This window comes from Balaenoptera borealis (genome assembly GCF_965194805.1).
Source record: "Balaenoptera borealis genome assembly, chromosome: 10".
NCBI classification, from domain to species: domain Eukaryota; kingdom Metazoa; phylum Chordata; class Mammalia; order Artiodactyla; family Balaenopteridae; genus Balaenoptera; species Balaenoptera borealis.
In genome coordinates this window covers 72,198,195-72,221,893 of record NC_138874.1, presented here as the reverse complement: position 1 = coordinate 72,221,893, position 23,699 = coordinate 72,198,195, and the positions used below count along the sequence as shown (strand labels likewise).

At 43.5% G+C, this 23,699-nt stretch overlaps 1 protein-coding gene and 1 long non-coding RNA gene across 2 annotated transcripts in view; both read left to right on the top strand.

Moving 5' to 3' along the window:
- Positions 1–3,908, top strand: part of LOC309604715 — a 31,117-nt gene extending 27,209 nt beyond the window's left edge. Inside the window, exon 2 of the long non-coding RNA XR_014231010.1 lies at positions 2,779–3,908. This is a non-coding gene — a long non-coding RNA (uncharacterized lncRNA). The remainder of the gene's footprint in view (positions 1–2,778) is intronic.
- Positions 3,909–11,255: 7,347 nt separating this feature from the next.
- On the top strand, positions 11,256–23,122 carry MSMB (microseminoprotein beta). The gene is made up of 4 exons (XM_082339673.1): positions 11,256–11,960; positions 17,129–17,225; positions 18,306–18,411; positions 22,589–23,122. Exons 1-4 carry the CDS (start codon positions 11,922–11,924, stop codon positions 22,716–22,718), a joined length of 372 nt encoding a protein of 123 aa, XP_082195799.1. The 5' UTR covers positions 11,256–11,921; the 3' UTR covers positions 22,719–23,122.
- Positions 23,123–23,699: the final 577 nt, after the last annotated feature.

Below are 23,699 nucleotides of genomic sequence, written 5' to 3'. Positions count from 1 at the left end.
AACAATTTGGAAAGGCTCTGGAGAAGGATTGGAGGGGTGACAGATGGGAGACAAGTAATCAGCTTGAAGACTAGTGAGTGGGGGCCACCCTGATCCTGGGCAGCCCACCCTGCAGCAGCCTCAATGGAGGGCTGTATGACTCTATGGTCGCTGAACAGCCCATGGGGCAGATCTGGGGCTTGGGCCTTGTAAGGCTGATCCCCAGGTGGGGCTAGGGTGGGCACAGTGGAAGGTGGGGTGCTGAGGACCTCACTCTGGCTGACATCTCACTGGAGTCCACCCTCCTTTGTATCGCAAACTGCAGTCAGATGAGGTCACACCTCTTACCACAGTAGCCCAAATTCCCAGAAAAAGCAACTTAGAAGACACAAGAATGTGGCTGAGACTGAGCAGGAAATGTGCCTTGATCATTCTTATCTGTCTCTGTAGGCTCCACGAGAAAGTATCTGCAGGAACAATGTCTATTATGGAGACTATTTCAAAGCCTGGTTTCCCAAGGCCATCTTAAAACAGCCTATCAGGTTTTAGGTGGTGATAGAGGATGGCATATTCTCTCCCATTACCACCTGCTCAATCAAATGTCTGCAGGACTGAGCTTCTGCTGGCAAAGCAATATTTCCCATTTCAAAGATGGCTCGTCCCAAGAGATTAAAAATTAGACCAATAGTTGTCCACCAAGAACTCCTGAACATTCTTTGCTATGATTATAGCAAGAAAAGCCTAGTTTATAGGGTGTTTTATATTTATTCCTTGCCATCTGTCAATTCCCTCAGTCTTCACGATCACCCTGGGAGATAAGCAGGCTGGTCCTATTATTTCTATGCTTCAGATAGACCTGAGGTGACCCACTTTCATTCTTCATCTGTCCTTTGCTCTGCTGCCTGAGACTCTAGCCGTTTCCCTCTGACATTGAACTCTGCAATTCACTGGCTACTGACTGGACTCCCCCAGTCTCAGTCCTTGTCCATAAAGTCAGAGCACACAATCTTTGGAGGGTCCCTCTAGTTCTGCTCATTACAACAGTTTCTGTTTAACAGATATAATACAGTTTGTTACAATGAAACATTTTAAAGGCTCACTTGTAAAATCGACTGGGATACCCATAAAGAGCCAGCAACCGTTGCTTTTGTTTTCTTTTTGCAACATCTCTCTCCCATTCCAGGCAGGAATCTATGTTAATTTAGTTAAAAGTCCAGCCATCTATCAATTTTTTATTTATTTATTTTTGGCTGTGTTGGGTCTTTGTTGCTGCACGCGGGCTTTCTCTAGTTGTGGCAAGCGGGGGCTACTCTTTGTTGCAGTGCACGGGCTTCTCGTTGCGGTGGCTTCTCTTGTTGCAGAGCACGGGCTCTAGGTACACGGGCTTCAGTAGCTGTGGCTCGCGGGCTCTAGAGTGCAGTCTCAGCAGTTGTGGCGCACGGGCTCAGTTGCTCCGTGGCATGTGGGATCTTCCCGGACCAGGGCTCGAACCCGTGTCCCCTGCATTGGCAGGCTGATTCCTAACCACTGAGCCATCAGGGAAGTCCCCAGCCATTTATCAGTTTGGCAAACATGAATCTCCCTGGGTTAAGTTAAGGAAACCTATATCTCTGAAAATAAGATAATCCTGGATTGAGACTTAAAATGTTTGCTGTACAGTCAGAAGACATTAAACAGGCACTCAGCCAATATTTATCAAACAAATGCATCAAAACTCTTGCATGTGCCAATACTTTACCCACCTTTTCTCAAAGGCCCATCTGTAAAATTACAGAAACGAACCAAACTATAGGGAAGTAAGGTTTTTACCTCACAGAAAAGGTGTTTACCCAGCACATATAACGAGGTTTCACTATAATGAGGTATCTCATAAAATGTGAAGTTGAGGCTACCTCTGAGAGGAAATTAGCAAGTAAAAACCTATGTGTACAGAGATCACCCACCTATAGAAGGTAGCTGCTTCCATCTCTTCTCTTCTCCAGAATCACCAGCTACAGACCACACGATGGGATGGGTGAGTCCCCAGTAAAGTGTGGCTTCATGCTTGTGGCTCGTGGAACCATCCGCAGCTTAAGGCATATGGGACATTACAGAGAGAGAACTGGGCAGGGCATCACTGACACTTCCCAGAGTAGAAAAGGCGTTGGCCACCAGATTCCCAGGGGAGAAGGATGCAGCAAGCTGCTGTTGCTTGGTGGCACCAGCCATTATTAAAAATTATGACATGTGTCTGTTGGCCACCTGTATGTCTTCTTTGGAAAAATGTCTACTCAGATCCTCTGCCCATTTTTAAATCAGATTGTTTGGTTTTTTGTAATTGAGTTGCTTGAAATCTTCATATATTTTGGACATTAACCCTTATAGGATGTATTGTTTGCAACTATCTTCTCCCATTCAGTAGGTTGCCTTTTTGTTTTGTTGATGGTTTCCTTTGCTGTGCAAAAGCTTCCAAAGAAGACATACAGATGCCAACAGCCACATGAAAAGAGGCTCAACTAATCATTAGCGAAATGCAAATCAAAACCACAATGAGATATCACCTTACACCTGTCGGAATGGCTATCATCATAAAGGCAATGTATAAGAAGCATCAGTGAGGATGTGGAGAAAAGGAAACCCTTGTGCACTGTTGATGGAAATGTAAATTGGTGCAGTGACTATGAAAAACAGTGTGGAGGTTCCCCAAAAAATTAAAAATAGAACTACCATACAATCCCATAATTCCACTTCTGAGTATTTACCTGAAGAAAATGAAAACATTAACTCAAAAAGATATATATACCTCTCTGTTCATTGCAGCATTATTTACAATAGCCAAGATATGGAAGCAACCTAAGTGTCCATTGATAGATGAATGGATAAAGAAGATGTGGTATATGATGGAATATTACTCAGCCATGAAAAAGAATGAAATCTTGCCATTTGCAACAACATGGATGGATCTAGATGGTATTAAGCTAAGTGAAATAAGTCAGAGAAAGACCAATACCATATTATTTCACTTATATATGGAACATATGAAAAAGCAAAACAAATGAACAAAGAAAAAGAAAACAGACTCATAGATACAGAGAAAAGACCAGTGGTTACCAGAGGGGAGGGAGGTGGGGGCTTGGATGAAACAGGTGAAAGGGATTAAGAAGTACAAACTTTCAGTTATAAATAAATCAAAGGGATGTAATATACAACATAAGGAATATGGTCAATAGAACTGTAATAACTGTATGGAGACAGATGGTTACTAGACTTATTGTGGTGATTGTTTTGTAATGTATTTAAATGTTGAATTACTATGTTGTACACCTGAAACTAACATAATATTGTACATTAACTATACTTCCGTAATAAAAAAGATGACATCACCCTTTATCTGGCACTGGGTTGAACACCTTAGACACATTGCTCATTATTTTTTCAGGCCAATCCTTGAGGTGAAGATCATCATACCTACTTAATAAATGAGGAAAATAAGGATCAGAGATGTTAAGAAATTTGCCCCAGGTTTTGGGGGCAGAACTTGGATTAGAACCTACTTCTGTCTTAGCCTCTACACGAAATCTCCTTGCTCTGATTCTGCACTCACCCAGCTCCCCAGGCTGCATTTTCTAAAGGAAGAGACTGTGGCCAACAGATGCCGTGAGATACAGGAGAGAGTGAGGTTGGGAGCCAGCAGATCTGAGTTCCAATCCAGGTACTCCCATTTACAAGCTGTGGGATAGTGAGAGGGCCTTCTGTCCTCATCTGCAGAGTGGGGATACTTAGAGACCTCACAGGGAACCGCTCTGACTGGGCCGCTGGAGTGTTGCCGCAGGGCAGCCTCCCCACACGTGTAGTTCCTTTTCCCTTTTGCACTGCCCAGTGTGATAAAGGGACCTTGTTAGGTCAGCATTCATATATGGGCTTCTTGGGAGTTTGGTACAAGCCTGTGGGTTCACAGATCAGAACATGCAATGGTTTTGTCCAGAGACCCAACTTTCTCTGCAGAGCTTCACAGCCTAGAACACTGCAACCCCAGCAGGACATTACTCCCCATAAAGACCTGTCTGCCAAGCAAGCCAGCTTCCCCGACAGTGTCTTCACATTGTCCTTTTTAACTACAGCAATATTAAATATGCTGGCACAACACTCCTTGTCTTGAAAGTCCATTTCAAAGGAGAGTAATGAAATATTTTCTCTCTGGATAGTTGGAGCCTGGGATGACATGGCAAATGCCCCCAGAGGCCAGTAGTGACTTGGGTGGGGAAGAGGCTGGCACACACTCCTGGCGCAAGGTGGAGAGCAGGCATGCCCTTCGCCCAGTGTTTATGACGGCAAGGTGGGCGGGCAGAACACGGAGCAGAAGCCTTGCACACTGTTGGGGACAAACTAATCTGTATGTGGTTATTCTGTGATAGGCTGTGAGCTCTGTTGAGACCCAAGGATCGGTCCAAACAATGAACAAAGTCTCTAATGAGTAAAAGGCTTATCAGTAAACAGCCTTGTAATAAAAACTCTCACCCCCTATTTGCATAGCACTTTGCGGTTTCTACAACCCCTTCCACATACATGGTTTTTTTGTTTTTTTTTTAAACTTTGGGTTTATTTATTTATTTCTGGCTGTGTTGGGTCTTCGTTTCTGTGCGAGGGCTTTCTCTAGTTGCGGCAAGTGGGGGCCACTCTTCATCGCGGTGCGCGGGCCTCTCATTATCGCGGCTTCTCCTGTTGCGGAGCACAGGCTCCAGACGCGCAGGCTCAGTAATTGTGGCTCACGGGCCTAGCCGCTCCGCGGCATGTGGGATCTTCCCAGACCAAGGCTCGAACCCGTGTCCCCTGCATTGGCAGGCAGATCTCAACCACTGTGCCACCAGGGAAGCCCCCACATACATGGTTTGATTTAAATCTCATGGCAGGCCTGGTGGCTGTTATCACTGTTCTCGGTTTATACAACAGCAGCAGCACAGCTGTGGCTCCATTTATAGAGGACATGCTGGGTGTCAGGAATTGTGCAAGCACTTTTTTGTTGTTCAATCCCTCAACACGTATTGTTGAGACCCTACTCTGTGCCGGGCACTTTTCTGAGTGTTGGGAATAAAGCCATGAACAAAAGAGTTAAAGTGCCAGCCGTAAAGGAGCTGATATTCTAGCTGGGGGAGGCAGACAATGACAAACAGGTAAGTATGTCTTAGGTGGGGCAATGATCAGTGCCTCGCAGAGAAATAAAGTAGGGAAGGTGGGGAGGAGGGGAGTGTGAGGACAGTCCTTTGGGTGAGATGGTCTGTAGTCGCTCAGGGAAGGACCTCCTAAGAAGGTGACATTTGGGCAAAGATCTGGAGGTGTCTGGGGGTTAGCAAGGAGGGTGAGGCCAGCAGGATGGAGCCTGGGAGTGGCCTGTAGGGAAGACAAGGCCAGAGGGGTGAAGGGCAAGGGTCATGGAGGAGCTGACAGGCCCTGAAGGACTCCAGCCTGGACTCGGAGCAGGAAGAGAAGCCGCTGGAGGAGAGACCTGATCTGACTTTACTTTTAGTACTTTTACCTCATTTAATTTTCAGAACAGCTCGACAGAGTAGGTGCTATTATAATCCCCATTTTCGATGAAGAGTTAATCACAGAGAGGTAAAGTAACTTGCCCAAGATCACATAGTAAACATTTTGGAATCCAGATTACAGGCCTGGTCTATCTGCCTGCAGAGCCCGTGATCCTAAGCCTCCCTAAGCGATACATTCAAGCACTACGAAACTTGTGCCACTCCTTTCAAGTTTGTTGCCCAGGATCACACACCCAGGCAGCTGTGGAGTCATTGACCTAGTTGAAATCTTTTTTCCCTTGGACCAATCTGTTATATTTGTTTGTATTTTATCATTTCCACCTTTATGGGGAAAGGTATGGATCAAATTTGTAAAAAATTTTTTTTTTTTTAAAAGGAAGCAAGTTTTTTTTTTTTTAATTTATTTATTTTTTATTTATTTTTATGGCTGTGTTGGGTCTTCACTTCTGTGTGAGGACTTTCTCTAGTTGTGGCAAGCAGGGGCCACTCTTCATCGCGGTGCGCGGGCCTCTCACTATTGCGGCCTCTCTTGTTGCGGAGCGCAGGCTCAGTAATTGTGGCTCACGGGCCGAGTTGCTCTGTGGCATGTGGGATCTTCCCAGACCAGGGCTCGAACCCATGTCCCCTGCATTGGCAGGCAGATTCTCAACCACTGCGCCACCAGAGAAGCCCTGTAAAATATTTTTAAAGTGGTATGAATCCTAGACTTTTCCTACTATACCAGACACACACACACACACACATACACAAAAATAAATAGAAAATGTATTGAGGACCTTTATAAAAGCCATCTAGTGAAGATTGTCAATTATGAAGAGGTTAGGCAATGTCCAGTGTTACTTTGGGCAAGTGACAAAGCCAGTGTGAGATGTCATGTATGTCAGGGTGCCTCCACTTACCCCACCCAGCTTCGAAAGTAACATGAGTAGAAAAGGCCCAGAAAGCCAAGTGGAATGGTGTTAAATGGGAACTGGACACACCAAAAAGTGCATATAAAAACTGATAAAATCAGAATAAAGTTATAGTTTAGTTTTAGTATTGTACCATTGTACCAATGTCAATTTCTTGTGGGTTTGAAAATGTTCCATAGTTATTTAAGATGTTATCATTGGCAGAAGCTGCCTGATGATACACACAAACTCTCTGTACTACTTTTGCAACTTCTTCTGAGCCTTAAATTATTTAAAGATAAAAAAGGGTTTTTTTTGTTTTTTGCTTTTAATGGGAATCGGGCTCAGAGACATATTTGTAGCAGCATGGTTAGTAAAACCAAAACTTGGAAGCAACTTAAATAGCTATCTCATCAATAGGAGACTGGGTATCCCACAGCCAGACTTTAGGATATTAGGCAGGTATTAAAAAGAATAGAGCACTTTGCTTTTTGAAAAAGCAAAATGCAGGACAGTGTGTGCAATATTCTATGAATGGTGTTCCAAAATGCATGCGCACACACACGTGTATGTATAGACCATCTCTAGGAAGATGGATATTTAAGGAATCGGTAATAGCCAGGAGTTCTAGCTAGAGGAACTGAGAGACTGGGAGACAAGTGAAAGAGTGTTTTTTCTTAAAAAATGTTTTTATCAGATACAGGTGTTACCTATTTAAAAGTAAAATGTTCTGAAATGTGGTACACCCCCAAAAGAGTCCTCATGACCTTTCTAGCTATTAATCATACATAAATAAAAGCAGAAACTGTATAGTGAATACTTGATAGATCTAAGTAAAAGTTTAAAATCTCTATATGTCAAAATATCACTTTAAAGGTAAAAATAGAAATGAGGAAAATTTCTCATTCCTGAGTTCAATCTTCAGAGGCAGTGTTCTGACTATGAAAAAGTGAGGAAAATATTTGTAACATTTGTGACAGTTGAAGATTAATATCTTTAATATATTAAGAGCCTATTTACTCATTCAGAAGAAAAATATAAATACCATCAAAACAGAAAAATAGGTAAAATTACAAGTGAATGGGCTACCCACAAAAGCAGAAATACAGCAAATAAATATACCAAAAATGTCCAATCTTGCCGATGATCAAAGTAAATTAAAACAAAGTAACATTTCCCACCTTTCAGATTAGCAAATAATAAAATAATAATACCTCCAACCCAGAATTTCTACCTTTATAAATATGTCCTAAGGAAAGTAACATAAGTGTGGGGAAATTTTTATCTAAAGGATAAAATTCCTAGTTTGGTGTTCCTAATTTTTAAAAGTCAGAAACAACCTGAGTGTTCAACAAGAGGAGGTCGATTAAGTAAATGAGAGCCCAGCCATTCCACGAAATAAAATGTAGACATTAAAATAGTGATCAAAAAAAAAAAAAAAAAAAAATAGTGATCAGACCTATATTTATTGATATGCAAAGATGGTCATAGCATTGCTAAATGAGAAAAGCAGATTATATAACAACGTTCTATAGCCTATGTATAGTATTATGTACAATGTTCTATCGTGGAAAAAAGTGCTTATGATTTTTCCTTTCCTAAATGAAAATATACCTAGAAAGCTCTTAAAGGAAAGCCTACAAAATGTTGACTGTAGCTCTCTTTGGACAGGACAATCACAGAATTTTTTCTAAAAACTTCACAGAGGGAACTCCCTGGCAGTCCAGTGGTTAGGACTCCGCGCTCTCATTGCCAAGGGTCCGGGTTTGATCCCTGGTTGGGGAACTAAGATCCCACGTGCCTCATGGCGTGGCCAAAAAAAAAAATTTTTTTTTTCACAGAATTTCTTTTGCTTATCTCCATGGTCTCTTTTTTTCTACCACTGTGCATGTGTGTGTGTGTGTGTGTGTAAAAGTCTAAAATAAATAAATAAAGGCCCGTTCAGTCTATAAAGATGAAAGTTGAAATAGGATCAAACAGTGAAAATCGGTCAGGCGGGTTTGGGCATAGCAGGCTGCAGTGCCATCTGAGGAGCGCTCATTTTAGTGTTCCTTCCTCCCCCTCCTTGTGGGCAGCCCCCTCCCCCATCAGAAGCCACAGCTCGGCTCTTCTGGGCACCTATAGGGACTGCCTTCCTCCCAGCACCTAGTGAACAGCAGACGAGCACCTCTAGTTATGGCGTTGACTGACAATGTCAGGGTCTTTTTCCGGCTCTAAAATACCTGGAATCACCAGGTGTGATTCTTTTTTTTTTTAATTTTTATTTTATATTGGAGTATAGTTGATTAACAATGTTGTGATAGTTTCAGGTGTACAGAAAAGTGATTCAGTTATACATATACATGTATCTATTCTTTTTCAAATTCTTTTCCCATTTAGGTTGTTACATAATATTGAGAAGAATTCCCTGTGCTATAGAGTAGGTCCTTGTTGGTTATCCGTTTTAAATATAGCGGTGTGTACATGTCAATCCCAAATTCCCTAACTATCCCTTCCCTCCATCCTTCCCCCCGGTAACCATAAGTTTGTTCTCTAAGTCTATGAGTCTGTTTCTGTTTTGTAAGTTCACGATATCATACAATATATCTCTTTCTCTGTCTGACTTACTTCACTCAGTATGACAATCTCTAGGTCTGTCCATGTTGCTGCAAATGGCATTATTTCACTCTTTTTTTTTTTTTAATTTTATTTATTTATTTATTTATTTATTCTTGGCTGTGTTGGGTCTTCGTTTCTGTGCGAGGGCTTTCTCTAGTTGCGGCGAGCGGGGTCCACTCTTCATCGCGGTGCGCGGGCCTCTCACTGTCGCGGCCTCTCTTGTTGCAGAGCACAAGCTCCAGACGCGCAGGCTCAGTAGTTGTAGCTCACAGGCTTAGTTGCTCCGCGGCATGTGGGATCTTCCCAGACCAGGGCCCGAATCCGTGTCCCCTGCATTGGCAGGCAGATTCTCAACCACTGCGCCACAAGGGAAGCCTCTATTTCACTCTTTTTAATGGCTGAGTAATATTCTACTGTATATATGTGCCACATCTTCTTTACCAGGTGTGATTCTATCCTGCATGGCTGCTCAGTGCCAGACACTGGGTCAGTCATTGGGAGGAACATGGACAGGAATAAGTTATGGTCACTAACTTGGTCACAAAGTTCTTAGTTGCAAACAACAGACCTGCTCTAGTCTGTGGGAGCAGGAAAGGAATTTATTAAAGATGTCAGGCAGCTCACAGGCTTTGTGGAAGGCCAGAGACATAGGCTTGGTTGCCATGAGGCCAGATAGACTCCCCAAACCTCACTGCTCCAGCAAGACCTCACTGCCTCTGGTCACAGTCACTGCCGCTCATGCCACTGACACTGCACACTGGACTCTGGACACCCTCGCCCTAGGAGCAGCATCCACTCCCGCCATCATTCCCGGGGGACTCTGTGTGATGGCAGTTTCCAGGCATCCTCTGTAAGGAGGTCCTGCTCCATGTGTCTGATTGTGGAACTGAGGTCACACACCTGTGACAAGGATGCTAGGACAGCAAGTCCTAGATGCTACTTTGGTGTAATGGGACTCACATCGTGTGAAATTCTTCAAACTCTGTGTTTCAAAAGAAACCGAGGGGCCACGAACCATGACGAATGTGCCCCTGACTTCCAGGAACTCAGAGGCAGCAGCGGGCAGTTTAAACATATGAGGTGAAAGCAGAAGTGTACAGGAGCCTATGGCATCGCCGGTGAGAGGGGAGGCAGCCCCTTAAGGGAGCAGGAGAGCTACCCCAAAGACTTATTTTAGGGGAGGTAGAGGATGGCACTGGAAAGGATCACCATGGCCAGCTCTGAAGAGTTTTGAGAGCCAACTGGTTAAGAGGCCTGAGCATCTGTGTGTAGAGGCAAACACAGGGTGAAATTTTAGGCACCATGGCAAGCTGTAGGGGGAACATTTGGGGATAAGATGGTGTTATGGGTTGAACTGTGTTACCCTCAAATTCATATATTGAAATCCTAAGCCCCAGTACCTCAGAAAGTGACTGTATTAGAGGTAGGGCCTTTAAAGAGGTAATTAAAGTAAAATGGGGTCATTATTAGGCTGGGCTCTAATCCACTGTGACTGGTGTCCTCATAAGAAGAGGAGATTAGTGAAAGAGAAGAGAAAAAGATTAAAAAAAAAAAAAGAAAAAAAATCCCAGACCGCAGCAGAGATCTTGTAGCCTAGGTAGGATAGTCTGACCTTCTAGCATAGTCTCTTTGGCAAAGAAATTGTGTTTCAGTGCGGGGGGGCGATGTCCCGGGGCGCGGGGACGGCGAGTCGGCGGTCTCTGGGGCCGTGTGCGCTTTCCCAGCTGTACCTCGTGGGCACTGGGGAGCCTCAGGAAGTGTGGCGGCCAGGACGGGCAGTGTTGGGCCAGGCCCCTGCCCGGGGCGAAGCGCTGGGTGCAGAGGCGCTGGGTCTGTCCCCACCTCCACCCACCGCAGCCTGTCCTCCGCACGGGCCGCGACTGTCTTGCACTAGAGCCGCTCTAGTCTCTCAGGAATTTGCTTGTTACTTTTACTGTGTAAATAAAGCTTCCTGGTTCAATACCCAAAAAAAAAAAAAAAAAAGAAGAGGAGATTAGGACATAGATATGCTTAGAGGGAAGACCACGTGAAGACACAGGGAGAAGACAGCCATCTACAAGCCAAAGAGAGAGGCTTCAGAAGAAACCAATCCTGCCAATGCCTTGATCTCAGACTTCTAGCCTCCAGAATTGTGAGAAAATAAATTTCTGTTGTTTAAGCAACGCAGTCTAAAGTATTTTGTTATGGCAGCCTGAGCAAACTAATAAAATGGTAAGTCCCTCAAATGTACCAGGAAGTTCTGTTTGTTGCCACTCCCCAAAGGCCATCCTGGGCATGCAGGGCTTTTCGGAGGATCATGGTTGAAGAAAGAGAAGGAAAGCTTGCTTGATGTAGCCAGGAGCAGACTTAAGATTCAAGAGGAGTTTTAGAAAGTCCAGGCTGTCCAGGGAAACCTGGCTGCAGGGTGCTGTGTCCTCAAGCCATGGAGAGTGGCTTGGGGCATTTCTGTTCTCTCAAAATAGACCCTCAGGGCACCTGTTGGGCTGACCACTGAACTATTCTTATGCCCCTTCTTGAAGCCCAGCTTCACCACTGAACTATTCTTATGCCCCTTCTTGAAGCCCAACTGGCTGTGTGATTGGCATCCTTGAGCCTCCTTTTCTTTGTGTGTGAAATCAAACAAGATAACATGCCCTGTGCCTAATCACCCACTCAGTGCAAGGAGAAGGCTCAGGAAAAGGGAGTTCTCTTCCTCTGCTCTTTCACATCAAGGGCAAATGCATATCAGGGGTGGGAACAGCAAGGGTAAACATATAATTGGGGTGGAGACCTGATTTATTAATAATTCGTAAATCATCTGAAACTGTAGTTTCTTGTTGATAGTCAACCCTCTGTAAACACTGAATGTGTCCTTGGTATGTTATCTTTTCTAATGATGCCAAACATATGGTTGCCGTCTCTGATATAAATTCAGCATGACTTTCCCTGGATGCAATACCTGCAAGGACTCCTGCTCATCACAATGGAGGTAACTGGTTTCATATATAAAGGCCAGAAAAGAAAAAAAGGGGGGGATATATATATTCTTTATTTTAATATGCTGTGATGTGTGTTTCTACTGGATACTATTCAGGGGAAATGTGACCTGGTCATGAATCTTCTACAGATTACTTGCAATACAATGTGTAGTAGAATGAGCGTCTGGGAGCTTGGGAACATCTTCATGAATTTAGCACTATTTCTGTTCTCTAAAGTCAAAGCTGTTATTTCTTCCAGTAATTTTGGGGTCAGTTGGGTTTCATATATGTCTCTAATTCTTGAGCTTTGAGTGAGTGATTTGTGAAATTAAATATAATTTCAGCACTACAGCCCCAGCACTGCATCATTTTACAGATGAGGAAACTGAGCCTGGGGAAGGCAAGAAGCTGCTGCAAGGGTCTCACCAGGAGCCTCTGGGGGAGGAGAGTTGTGAACCCAGGAGTCCCTCTCTCTAGGCCAGTGTTTTCCAAACTTGCCTGTACAGTGGAATCACCTGGGAGTCTGTGAATAATACTGATACCTTACTCCCATCCCAGACACTCTGATTTAATTGGCCTGCAGTGAGGCCTGAGAATCAGGGTTTTTCAAAGCTGCCCAGGTGATTTTCATGTTCAGCAAAGTTTGAGAACCAATACTCTAGGCACTTTTCATTGTATCATGTTGTATTAAGAAAAAATTTTGCATCAGAATCTATAAAAACTCATCTAGGCTTCCTCTCTGTCTTTAATTCAGACTTGATCTTTTTCGAAATATCCTTTCCTAGAGTGAGTAAAACGGAATGAACTGGGCTGCTCTCGGTGTGCAAAGGAAGAGGAAGGAAGTGGCCAACCAGCAGGAGTAGAAAGTGAGGTTGGAGAGGATCCTCCCTTGGGCCATGCCTCAGAGACGGGTCTTGAGACAGAGTTGGAAATAGTAGAAAAACAGTGGGATCCTCCCAGTTCCACTCAGACCCCTTCCTCCAGCCTCAGAGTGAACTTTGTAAGCTACAGCCCTGGCAGTGCCCCTGCCCAGCCTAAGACCCCCTTGAAGACACCTGACTCTTGATCCTACAGGGCAAGTCTCTTCAAGGAGCAGCGACTTACCTAAAAGGACACAATTTCTAGGGGCACCACCAGCCTGCTTCATCTCAAGGCCAGGCACAAAGCTGCACCATCTAGAAAATATAACACTTGCTGGCCTTATAGCTGCACTGTCTCCTGTGCCTGCAAGTACCAGGGGATTATGTCTACTGAAGACAGGAAAGGAAGCAGAACAAGGAGGGAGGGAAGGTGGAAGAATAGAATATGGGAACAGGAAGGAAGTTTAGAGCTTCTCTGGTCAGGGGTGGTCCTCAGACCAGGAGCAGTGGTATCGCCTGGGAGCTTGCTAGAATGAGGACTCAAACTCCACTGAAGCAGAATCTGTAGTTTATTTAATAAGATCTCCCAGAGTCTCATATGCACGTTGAAACAGCACTGGTTTTGATCATTTTTCTTGTGCTTCTCACCTGGGGGCCTTGGTAAAGATTCAAAGGTCATGACCCCATCCTTCTTCAATGAGCCCGAGACTGGGGGTTCCTTATTAGCAACCCAGGTGATTCTGATGCCCACCCAAGTGGGGGAACCTCTCTTTTTACAGGGGAGGGAACTGAGGGAGAGAGGGAGAGAGAAAGGGCGGGGGGAGGAAAAGCATGCCAGTGGCAGGCTATTTTTGAGATAGTGTCAATTGGTTAATCTCAAAACCGAATAATTGGTTCTCCCCTGTCACCATGTTTGGACTCCATCCCCCAGTCATTCAACTGGGGGCCTCTGCTTAGAGCTGTGGGAAATCTGGGAATTCTGCACTCCTCAATCACCCGGGACTGCAGCCCTGGCTCATGCCTACTGATACCTCTGTTCTGTGACTCAGTGAAACAAGACCTTCAAGATTCCCATGATCACCACTATCTCCCAGGAGCTCCCTTTTTGGATGAAGAGAGCAGAAATTTTGCCAAGAAGCCTGGCCTTTTTCTTTCTTTCTTTCTTTCTTTTTTTTGAGAAAAAAATTCAGGTTTCCACAATGACCTTAAGCTGAAGATTATGCAAAAGAATAAAACAGAGAGCAGGTGCACCCTCAAGTCCTGGTGTGAGCTAAATGTATGGAGGGTTTCTTGTAAGAATTGATTTATTTCTCTGTTTATAAAACCAATGCATTTTATTGTAGACAATTTAGAAGATAAGAGAAAAAGTCAGAAGAAGAAAAGTTGTCATAATCCTTCAGCTCCAAAATGACTTGTTAAAATGTGGTACAGAACCTTCAGTATCTCTATGTATCTTTTTACATTATAGGAATCACACCAAGCAAACTGTTTTGTAACCTGTTACTTCACTTAATGATACATAGTGATCACTTGCTCATGTCATTTAATTTTCTCTTACTTCCTCAGTTGACCAGTTTCTTTTCTGAATCATCACGTTCTCAACCAGCCCTGTTCCTGAGCATTTTGATTATTTCCATTTTCCCACAGCAGTAAGCAACCTTGAGGAGACAGTGATCTCCTTCTCTGTGCCATTCTTCTTAGGATCAAGTCTTAGAAGTGAAAAGACTTAGAAGTGATGAAGGCAAATACTGTAAAGAGTTTTAAGATTTTGGATATACACTCCATAAAAATTGTTCCAATACAAACCATCCTTGTGCAATTTTAAAAAATTTTTTAAATTTATTTTATTTTTATTTTTTGGGGCTGCGTTGGGTCTTCGTTGCTGCACTTGGGCTTTCTCTAGTTGTGACGAGCGGGGGCTACTCTTTGTTGCGGTGCGCCGGCTTCTCATTGCGGTGGCTTCTCTTGCTGTGGAGCACGGGCTCTAGGTGCACAGGCTTCAGTAGTTGCAACACGCAGGCTCAGTAGTTGTGGCACATGGGCTTAGTTGCTCCTCGACATATGGGATCTTCCTGGAGCAGAGATCAAACCCCTGTCCCCTGCGTTTGGCAGACGGATTCTTAACCACTGCGCCACCAGGGAAGTCCCTATTCTTGTGCACTTTACTTCCCATATATGCCTCTATTTCCCTCTGGGTATTAGAAATTAAATAATTATTCTTGCCATCCCATTATGATTCTATTTTATCTACATGGTTACATTTCCTGTGTTATCTGTCAATTGAACTTTCTCATGTATTTATTCGTCATTTCTATTAGGGTCTGTGCATGTGTGTGTGAAATGCCACTTTATTTCCTTTGTCATTTTTCAACTAAGGATGCTTCTCTTTTTCCTGTTGATATATAGAAACTCTTCATACATTGATGTTGTTCTCCAAATTTGGTAATTGCTTTTTAATTTTGTTTATGACTTACAACTTTTACATATTCAAATTTATTTCTTTTCTTTTCCTTTTATGCTTAGAATAAGATATTTGCCTATATTTCTGTGATTAGTTTATGATCTTATTGTAAAAATGTAACCTTTGAATCCTTTTAGAATGTATTTTATTGTGGGAACTAAAGTAGAAAATTAACTTTGTTTCTTCCTCAAATAGTTCACCGCTTGTTCTAATACCATTTATTGAATAATCATTCTCTACAGATTTCAAAGACTAAGTTTATTTTATAGTAAATTTATATATATATTTATTTATAAATAAATATATATTTTTTCTGGGTTTTCTATTTTGTTCCCTTTATTTGTCTTTCTATTCTTATATCAGTAACACACTACTTCAAGTAGCATCAGCTCATAATTAATTTTAGACATCTTACAGAATAAGTACTCTCACCACATCTTTTTTTTTCTTTTAGGTTCAATATTTTTTAAAAATCACAGTATCGTATTACTTTTCTTTGTAACCATTTTCCAAATTGTCTTCATATTGCCATTAATTAATCATTGCTTGGAACACGTTTTTATGAATTCCATGACTTCTTCCCAAAAGTTTATCCTGCTATTTGCTTTACTCACCACAAAATTGTGCATGTGTTTTGCGGGGGGGGGGGGGGTGTGTGTGTCAAAATCTGGGTCTAGCAGAGTGTGTGTGTAGCACATGTCTCATTCATCATGCATATTACATGCATCGCTCCATCCTCCCCACAGGACTATTTTTTAAAATTAAAGTATGGTTGCTGTACAATATTATATGTTACAGGTGTACAGTATAGTGGTTCACAATTTTAAAGGTTATACTCCATTTATTGTTATTATAAAATATTGGCTATATTCCTCGTGTTGTATAATATAACCTTGTAGCTTATTTTATACCTAACAGTTTGTACCTCTTACTCCCCTACCCCTGTATTGCCCCTCCCCCATTCCCTCTCCCCATTGGTAACTGCTAGTTTGTTCTCTAGATCTCCCACAGGACTCTTTTTATCTCCACTTTACAGAGCAGGTAACTGAGGCTTAGAATGGTGAGATATTCACATGGCTAGTTGTGGGCTGAGCTGGAATTCAAAGCCAGGTGCTACCTGCCCGGCAACCACTGTGCTGTAACACCGCATCCCATTTGAAGGAAACAGATGCAAATGAGCAGATGAGACCCACTTATCACACCGTCCCAAAGACTGTCTCACAACATCTTCCTTTTTAAAAGGTTTTTGGAAATCCCCACCATAAAGTTTGTTTGTATGTTTTGCTTGCTCATCTCAAAATGATGACAAGAGCAGCTTGATACTTTCCTTTGTCCTACAGATCCAGTATCAGCATAGATGAGCTGATATGTTCATCAGCCATCAACGATGCCTTTATCATCTGGAAAATGAAGTTCTTATCCTTGTGGTCTAAGAACTCTAACTAACCCAATTAGCTCCAGCGAGTCTCCAATTGCGTTTTCTTTGTCTCCGTATCTTTGTCAATGTTTTATTATCTTCCTGAAACTCTTCTCACTCCCTCATTTCTGTCCTTTAAATTATACATGCTCTGCAAACAGCTAAAAATCTCTTATCCACAAGGGTTTCCTGAACCTCCTCTGTAATAAAATAGAACACTAACATTATTGCTCTATGACTTTTCACTCACATTTTGCTTTTTCCCCAGTTTATTTTAGTAACTTGTATAGATCTTGTTCCTCTGCTAGATTATCTGAAGGTAGAAGCTCTACCTTCAAACCACTTGTCAGAGCCTAGCAGGGACCTCCATACAGGACACGCAGTCAGTGATTACAACTGAATTCATTCGTTCTTCTTCCCTGACCCTTCTTTACATTGCAGAATGCTCTTCTGGGTAGCCTCGTGGTTTTAGCCACCTTGGCGACTTCATGCAACGCCCAGTGCTATATCATATCTAATCAGAACTCTACACCTAGTAGTAAGTCCTGGCTTTTCAATGTTATTTGACTGCATCCTGGTAGACATAACCTGTTGGCAGATGAATGCCCTTAAATCTACATGAGATAGGAGGTTAGGGCAGATACATAAATGGAGTAAAATGAGGGACTTCAACTTGCCATTTGAATAAGATAGTGGTTCTCAACCTTAGCTATATGAGAATTGCCTGGAGAGCTTTTGAAGCTTACTAATGCTCAGATGGTTTCCATTCAAGACCAGGTAAATCAGAATCACTGGGATAGGAGCTACACATTTAGAAGCTTCTTGATTGACTCCTATATGCAGTTAGGGTTAAGAGTCATTGATTATTCTAGTACTTCTCAAACTCTAAATGTGCATGCAAACCCTCTGGGAGTCTTATTGAAGTGCAGATTCTGATTCTGTGGGCGTGGAGTGGACTGAGAGTCTTCATGTCTCGCGGCCTCAGGTGGTGCTGATGTCGCTCATCCCTCAAGCACACATGGACCGCCATGGATCTAGAGCAGTGGTTCTCATTCTTGGTTGAACATTTGAACCTGTTGGGGGAGCTTTCTAAAAAATATGGCAGCCTGGACCCCATGCCCAGAGATTCTGATTTCATGGTTCTGGGTTGGGACCCAGGCATAGATTTATTTTTTATTTTTTATTTTTTAATGCCCAAGATGTTTCACATGTGCATTGGGGGTTGAAAAGCAAAGCAAAGGGAAGAGGAGAAAGGAGGCATTTATCCAGACATAATATAGCAGAAAAAAAATTCACCCTAAGTACCCCTAGGCTCATAATAGCTCTCTGATTAAAGAGAGAGGGGCTTATATTTTCTTGAAATGTCTGTTCTGAAACAAACTCTGGGTAGATTTAATCTTGCTGTAAGAAAACATGATCAGTGGCACGAGTTGGATAGTACTGGAATTTAGCCATGAGTGAACACCTGAGCACATTTCTTATATGCCTTTAAAGTCATTGAGATTCTCCCTCTCTGGGTGGTGTGCAGAGGGCATGGGCTGGCCCCAGTGTCCTACAAGCCTTGTTCTGGTTGCATGACTTTGGGACCGTGCTGATGATACCACATGTATTATTTTAGAATGCAAGGATCTCAATGGAGTCATACACCCGCTGAACTCAAAGTGGAAGACTGAGAACTGTGAGGAGTGTACTTGTGACCAAGGTGGAATTTACTGTTGCAACACGTAAGTCTCAAGCCAACAGGGCTGAGAGGCGGAGGCAGCTGCTGTGCTATCTGAGGAACAGCTACTACCTCTTTCAAAATCACATCCCGAAGGGGGTTTAGTTTTCAGTCCTATTTCTTTTCCTTTCTTTTTTTTTTAACTGTGGTAAAATATACATAACATAAAATTTAGAATTTTATCCATTTTTTTGGTTTTTGTTTGTCTGTTTGTTTGGGTTTTTTGGCTTCACCGTGTGGCATGTGGGATCTTAGTTTCCTGATCAAGGACTGAACCTGTGCCCCCTGCATTGAGAGTGCAGGGTCTTAACCACTGGCCCGCCAGGGAAGTCCCTAACCCTTTTAAAAGTTATGTTCAGTGGCATTAAGTACATTCACAATTTTGTGCAACCATCTCCACCATCCATCTCCAGAAATTTTTCATCTTCCCAACTGAAACTCCATATCCATTAAACAATAACACCCCATGTCCTCCTCCCCCCAGCTCCTGGCAACCACCATCTACTCTCTGTTTCTATGAATTCGACAACCCTAAGTGGAATTGTACAGTATTTGTCCTTTTATGACTGGTATTGGGAAGGAAGAAAACTTTCCTCCACCGTTCTAGGTTCTTCTGGTTAAGAATTCAATTGACATGAGACAGATTAACAGGAAAAAAATCAAATTTAATTTCATATATACGGGAAACCCACATACACGAGAGGTTTAGAGACAGAAACCTAAAGGCAGGTAAAATGAGGTATATATGCCATCCTGAGCTAAGGAATGGATTAGGGGCTTGGGGCTTCCAAGGACAGGAGAGTCATTTACAGGATGATAAGAATAAGAGTATATGTTTGGTAATTAGATGTTTACCATGACAGATAAACGGGGTCACTTAAATAAAATTTATCTCTGGTAATAACTCTTCTCTGGGAAGAATCCTCAATTTAATACTACCTAGGTAGTTAATGGGGCAGTAGTTTCTCTTGAACCTGCAAGGTGTCTATTGCCTTTAGCTCAGAATAATCCTCATGCAAAAGTGGCACATTTTGGGGAGGCTTGTCCTGAACCCCTACACTGGCTTATATTAATGTAACGTCCTCTAGAATCACCCATGTTGTAGCATGTCTTAGAATTTCCTTGCTTTTTAAGGCTGAATAATGTTCACTGTATATACAGTGAACATTATTCAGCCTTAAAAAGCAAAAAATAAATTATATTAAATATATTAAATTATATATCGCATTTTATTTATCCATGCATCTGTTAATGGGTTGCTTCTACCTCAGTCTTATTTCTTTTAAGTTGTTTTTGAATCTTGATAAATAACCTTTATTATTAAATATCTAAATCCATATGGGTTGCTGAAGACAGGATAGTGTACCCAGTAGTCTGAAGCTATTCTAGAAGTGAGCTGGTTTTCACTTCAGTCTTGCTTGGCCCGTGGCAATTTGCAGGAACAGGAGTGGCTCTGAACACAGGCAGAGGGAATGGATGTGAGGAATAAAGGATGATCTGTAGTGAACCTTGAACTCTAAACCCGAAGTTACTTCACTGCTTAAGTTTAACTCAAGTCAGCCCAAAGGTTACGCAGATGTTTTCTGCTGGGTTACTGTGGACTCCAAAGTTCTGGTACTTGGGCCAATAAAACAGAGTGTCTGCATCATGGCCCTGTTTCCTCAGTAGTTACATCCAAATCAGCCACTCCACCTCCACTCCCCCACCCCTCCCATCCATCTGATGTCTTCACATCAGCCTTGGCCCTATAGTGTTTTGCAAGAACAGGAGTGGCTTTGATGATAGAAGCATTGTCATAAAGTAGTGTTTCCCAAACTTGCCTGATCACAGACTCCTCTGAGAGGATTGATGAAATACAGATTCCTGGGGCCCACCCCCAAACCTACTGAATCAGAATTTATAGGAGGCCATGCAATTTGAATTTTAACAAGTGCCTCAGAGAGTCTTATGATACCACCAGGAAGTAGAAGAGCAAGCACTTGACTTAGAACATCTGAATGCTACTGAAGTTGAAGTATCTGGAAAGTTCTGAGTACATTTGTTGAGCATGCCCCATGCTAAGTGCTAAATGGAACAAGAGGAATATCAGATCCGGAGACTGCATGTCTGGCTGCCCGAAGCAGGTTTGCAGGTATTGCCTTGGCTGGGTCACTGCGTATTACAACTGAACCTTGATTTTGTGCTCCTGAAATTTGATATTGTCTTTGTATCGAGTGTCAATGTGACTCTGGAGTGCGATTGTATCAGCAAGGTTAAGGCCTAGTGAGCTCTTCCTCTCTGACATCAGAGTGCAGCTCCAGAGTGGCCAAAGCATCCTTGTCAACTGGATTTGCCACGCTCCCACCCCACTCAGTGATGCATCATCACAGCCACGTCAATATGACCCTCTTCTAGGGGTCCCGTGGACCTAGTGTGGAAAACAGTGAAGTGGGAAGAGGCTTGATGCTGGAGCCAAAGTAACTGAGTCTGAATCTCCATTCCTTTGTATACCAGCTGTGTGCCCTGTATAAGTTTCTTAATCTCTCTGAGCCTCAGTTTCCTCACTGTAAAATAGGGATTATCAGGTGGATATGAGAATTAAATGAGGGGGTTCCTGGCGGTCCAGTGGTTAGGGCTCAGCGCTTTCGCTGCTGAGTGTCTGGGTTCAATCTCTGGTTGGGGAACTAAGATCCCTCAAGCCACGAGGTGCGGCCAAAAAAATTAATTAATTAATTAAATGAGATTCAGCATATAAATTCATTCACTTAAAACAGATTTAATGCCTTCTCTATGCCAGTTATGTGTCCCTCAAGCCTGGGACAGTAACTGACTCCGAGTCAGGGCCCACAGAGCCCCTTCCCTCTTCCCTGCCACGTTGCCTATCCCACTTAACACAGCGCTCCACGTGGAGGAAAGGGGCATATTTTCTCTCCTGCTCAGAGCCACCAACTCCTTTCCCCTATAATTATCTCGCCACCTATGAAGTTTCTCTCATGAACTTTTTTTTTGTGATAGCAAAATACATGTTTTGATTAAATTTTCTCTGGGAGAATTTTTTAACCCATTGCACTCTCTAAGGCAGTGGTCCCCAACCTTTTTAGCACCAGGGACCGGTTTCGTGGAAGACGATTTTTCCACGGTGTGGCGGGGGGTGGGGGGGGATGGTTCAGGCGGTGGTGCGAGTGATGGGCAGCCGCAGATGAAGCTTCGCTCGCTCACCCACCACTCACCTCCTTCTGTGTGGCCCAGTTCCTAACAGGCCGCGGACCAGTACTGGTCCTTGTCCCGGGGGTCGGGGACCCCTGCCCTAGGGGCCGTTGTCCAGATCTGAAGCTGCCTAGTGGCAGTCGAGGCTGAGGTTGGTGGCCCAGGCTGCTCTGGCCTCCCCACTACCCAGGCCACCTACCCCAGGTGCCTTGGGAAAAGCTTCTTCCAGTCTTCCCTTTGGTTTCCAGATTACCCTTTGGGAAGAGGATTGAAATGTCCTCTTTTGTTAAAATAAGTCGAGGGTTACTTTGTGGAAGGAAACATAGTCACAAAGGGCCCTGGGGATGGCTGTTCTGTGTACACTTTGGGGACGGGCAATTTAAATCTGGGGTTTACAGTTGGGTTTCAAGAGGGCAATGAGCCCTAAAATTGTTGGCACCCTTGAATGTGTGGGTGGATTTTCCCCAGGGAGATTGTTTCCAGTTTTCATCAGCTTTTCCCAGGGCTCCATGGTCCCTACCTGGAGTGACTTGTTGTTTCTGTTGGCTGAGCCAGCTCCTGGCCTAACAAGCCTCTATGCCAGGCTTGGGACAACCATTCCCTTCCCACATTCAAGCAGCAGTACTGCTGGCTACTTCTTGAGCAGGGATGACAAGAAGAGCCAGGCTGAAGCAAGCTGCCTGGCCTCAGAGGAGTCCAGACCTGCCTCTGGGCCTGTTGGAAGTTGCTGTGGTCCTGTGTGCGCGGGATGGAATTTAGCAACAATGTCAGGGATGGTCTGTGTTCATAGTCTAGGTCCTATATATATATATATATATATATGGGTGCAAATTCCTGAAGGTGGCATTTTGGGGTTCCCAGACAAGGGGTGACCTTAAATAGGTGAGGGGCACCCCAGACACCTGGAGTGCGGGCTGCTTCCAGCACAAAGCTGGCCCTGGGGAGGCTGGACATCCTATTCCTTCTAACAGGCCTTGTTCTTGTCTCAATGACAGTGCTGCTGTACCTGTGGATTATGACACAAACAAGTGCCAGATAATCTTCAACAAGGAGACCTGCACCTACACAGTGGTGGAACAGGAGGACCCAGGAAAGACTTGTGCTGTCAGTGGATGGGTGTTATAATGTGCTTCTCATGGGCCCAGAACTCCCAGCCTGCAGGGGGCGCCCAGGTTCTCCCAGGCCAGGCGTCATTCTCCTATGGCCTCTGATAGTCTATGATTGTATAACCCCACCTATCAGTCAAAAATGTTTTGAGCAAACACTTGAATATGTGTATACTTTTAGTTTATAAATTATGTATGCATTGATAATACACACATTATAAAGCATGTAAACATTTAAAGGAGACAAAAATAAATATGAATAAAAGTTATTTTCCCTCCACTCCCATAGATCATTGTGCATCCCTTACTCAGGGGAGCACTGCTGCTTCTCTTGCTTCTGATAGATGTGTGCTCTGCTGCCCCAGTGTCCCACTATCTGGTGAAAAATTCAAAATATAAATGTGTCTTCAAGATGAAATCAGATCCTCTATTTTCTTTGAGGTTTTCATGTTTATCCTTCCTTCCTGTTCTTCAGAGAGTATCTGCCGTGTCCCTCATATAAATCTGTGTTTGCCTGAGGTTAGAGCAGGTTAGAGCAGGATAGCTTGGAAGAAGTGCCTCTAAGCCCACTTGCAGCCCAGTGGGGTGTTAAGAGGCCAGGAGTCCTGCCTTGTAGATGGGGAATGGCTTGGGTGCAGGGCTACAGTATCAGTACTCAAAACTTAGGGACTTAAAACAGTGACAGTGCCGATCATCTCTTGCTGTTTCTGTGTTACAGAACATTTGTTCAGTCAACAGGTCCTTACTGAGTGCCTGGCAGTGCTCTGGGCCTGGGGATACAGTAGTGAACCAGAGAGATCAGGTCCCTGCTCTCTTGGGGCTTAGAGTTGGGTGTGTGTGTACATGACAGATCACAAACAAGCAAAGAACCTTCTGTTGAACAATCCATGGGCAATCAGTAAAGAGCTTTATTTCCCCTCTGCCCCCTAACCCCACCTGTGCAAACATACTATGTGGACTAGTTGAGCAATCTAGGCAGGTCCTAGATTTGGGTCACCCT

Bases quoted from the DNA above. Each gene is read 5' to 3' on its own strand.
- MSMB (XM_082339673.1), top strand. From the start codon at position 11,922: ATGCAATACCTGCAAGGACTCCTGCTCATCACAATGGAG. The intron at 11,961-17,128 runs GTAACTGGTTTC...TTTACATTGCAG, and splicing joins TCCTGCTCATCACAATGGAG to AATGCTCTTCTGGGTAGCCT. The intron at 18,412-22,588 runs GTAAGTCTCAAG...TCTCAATGACAG, and splicing joins GGAATTTACTGTTGCAACAC to TGCTGCTGTACCTGTGGATT.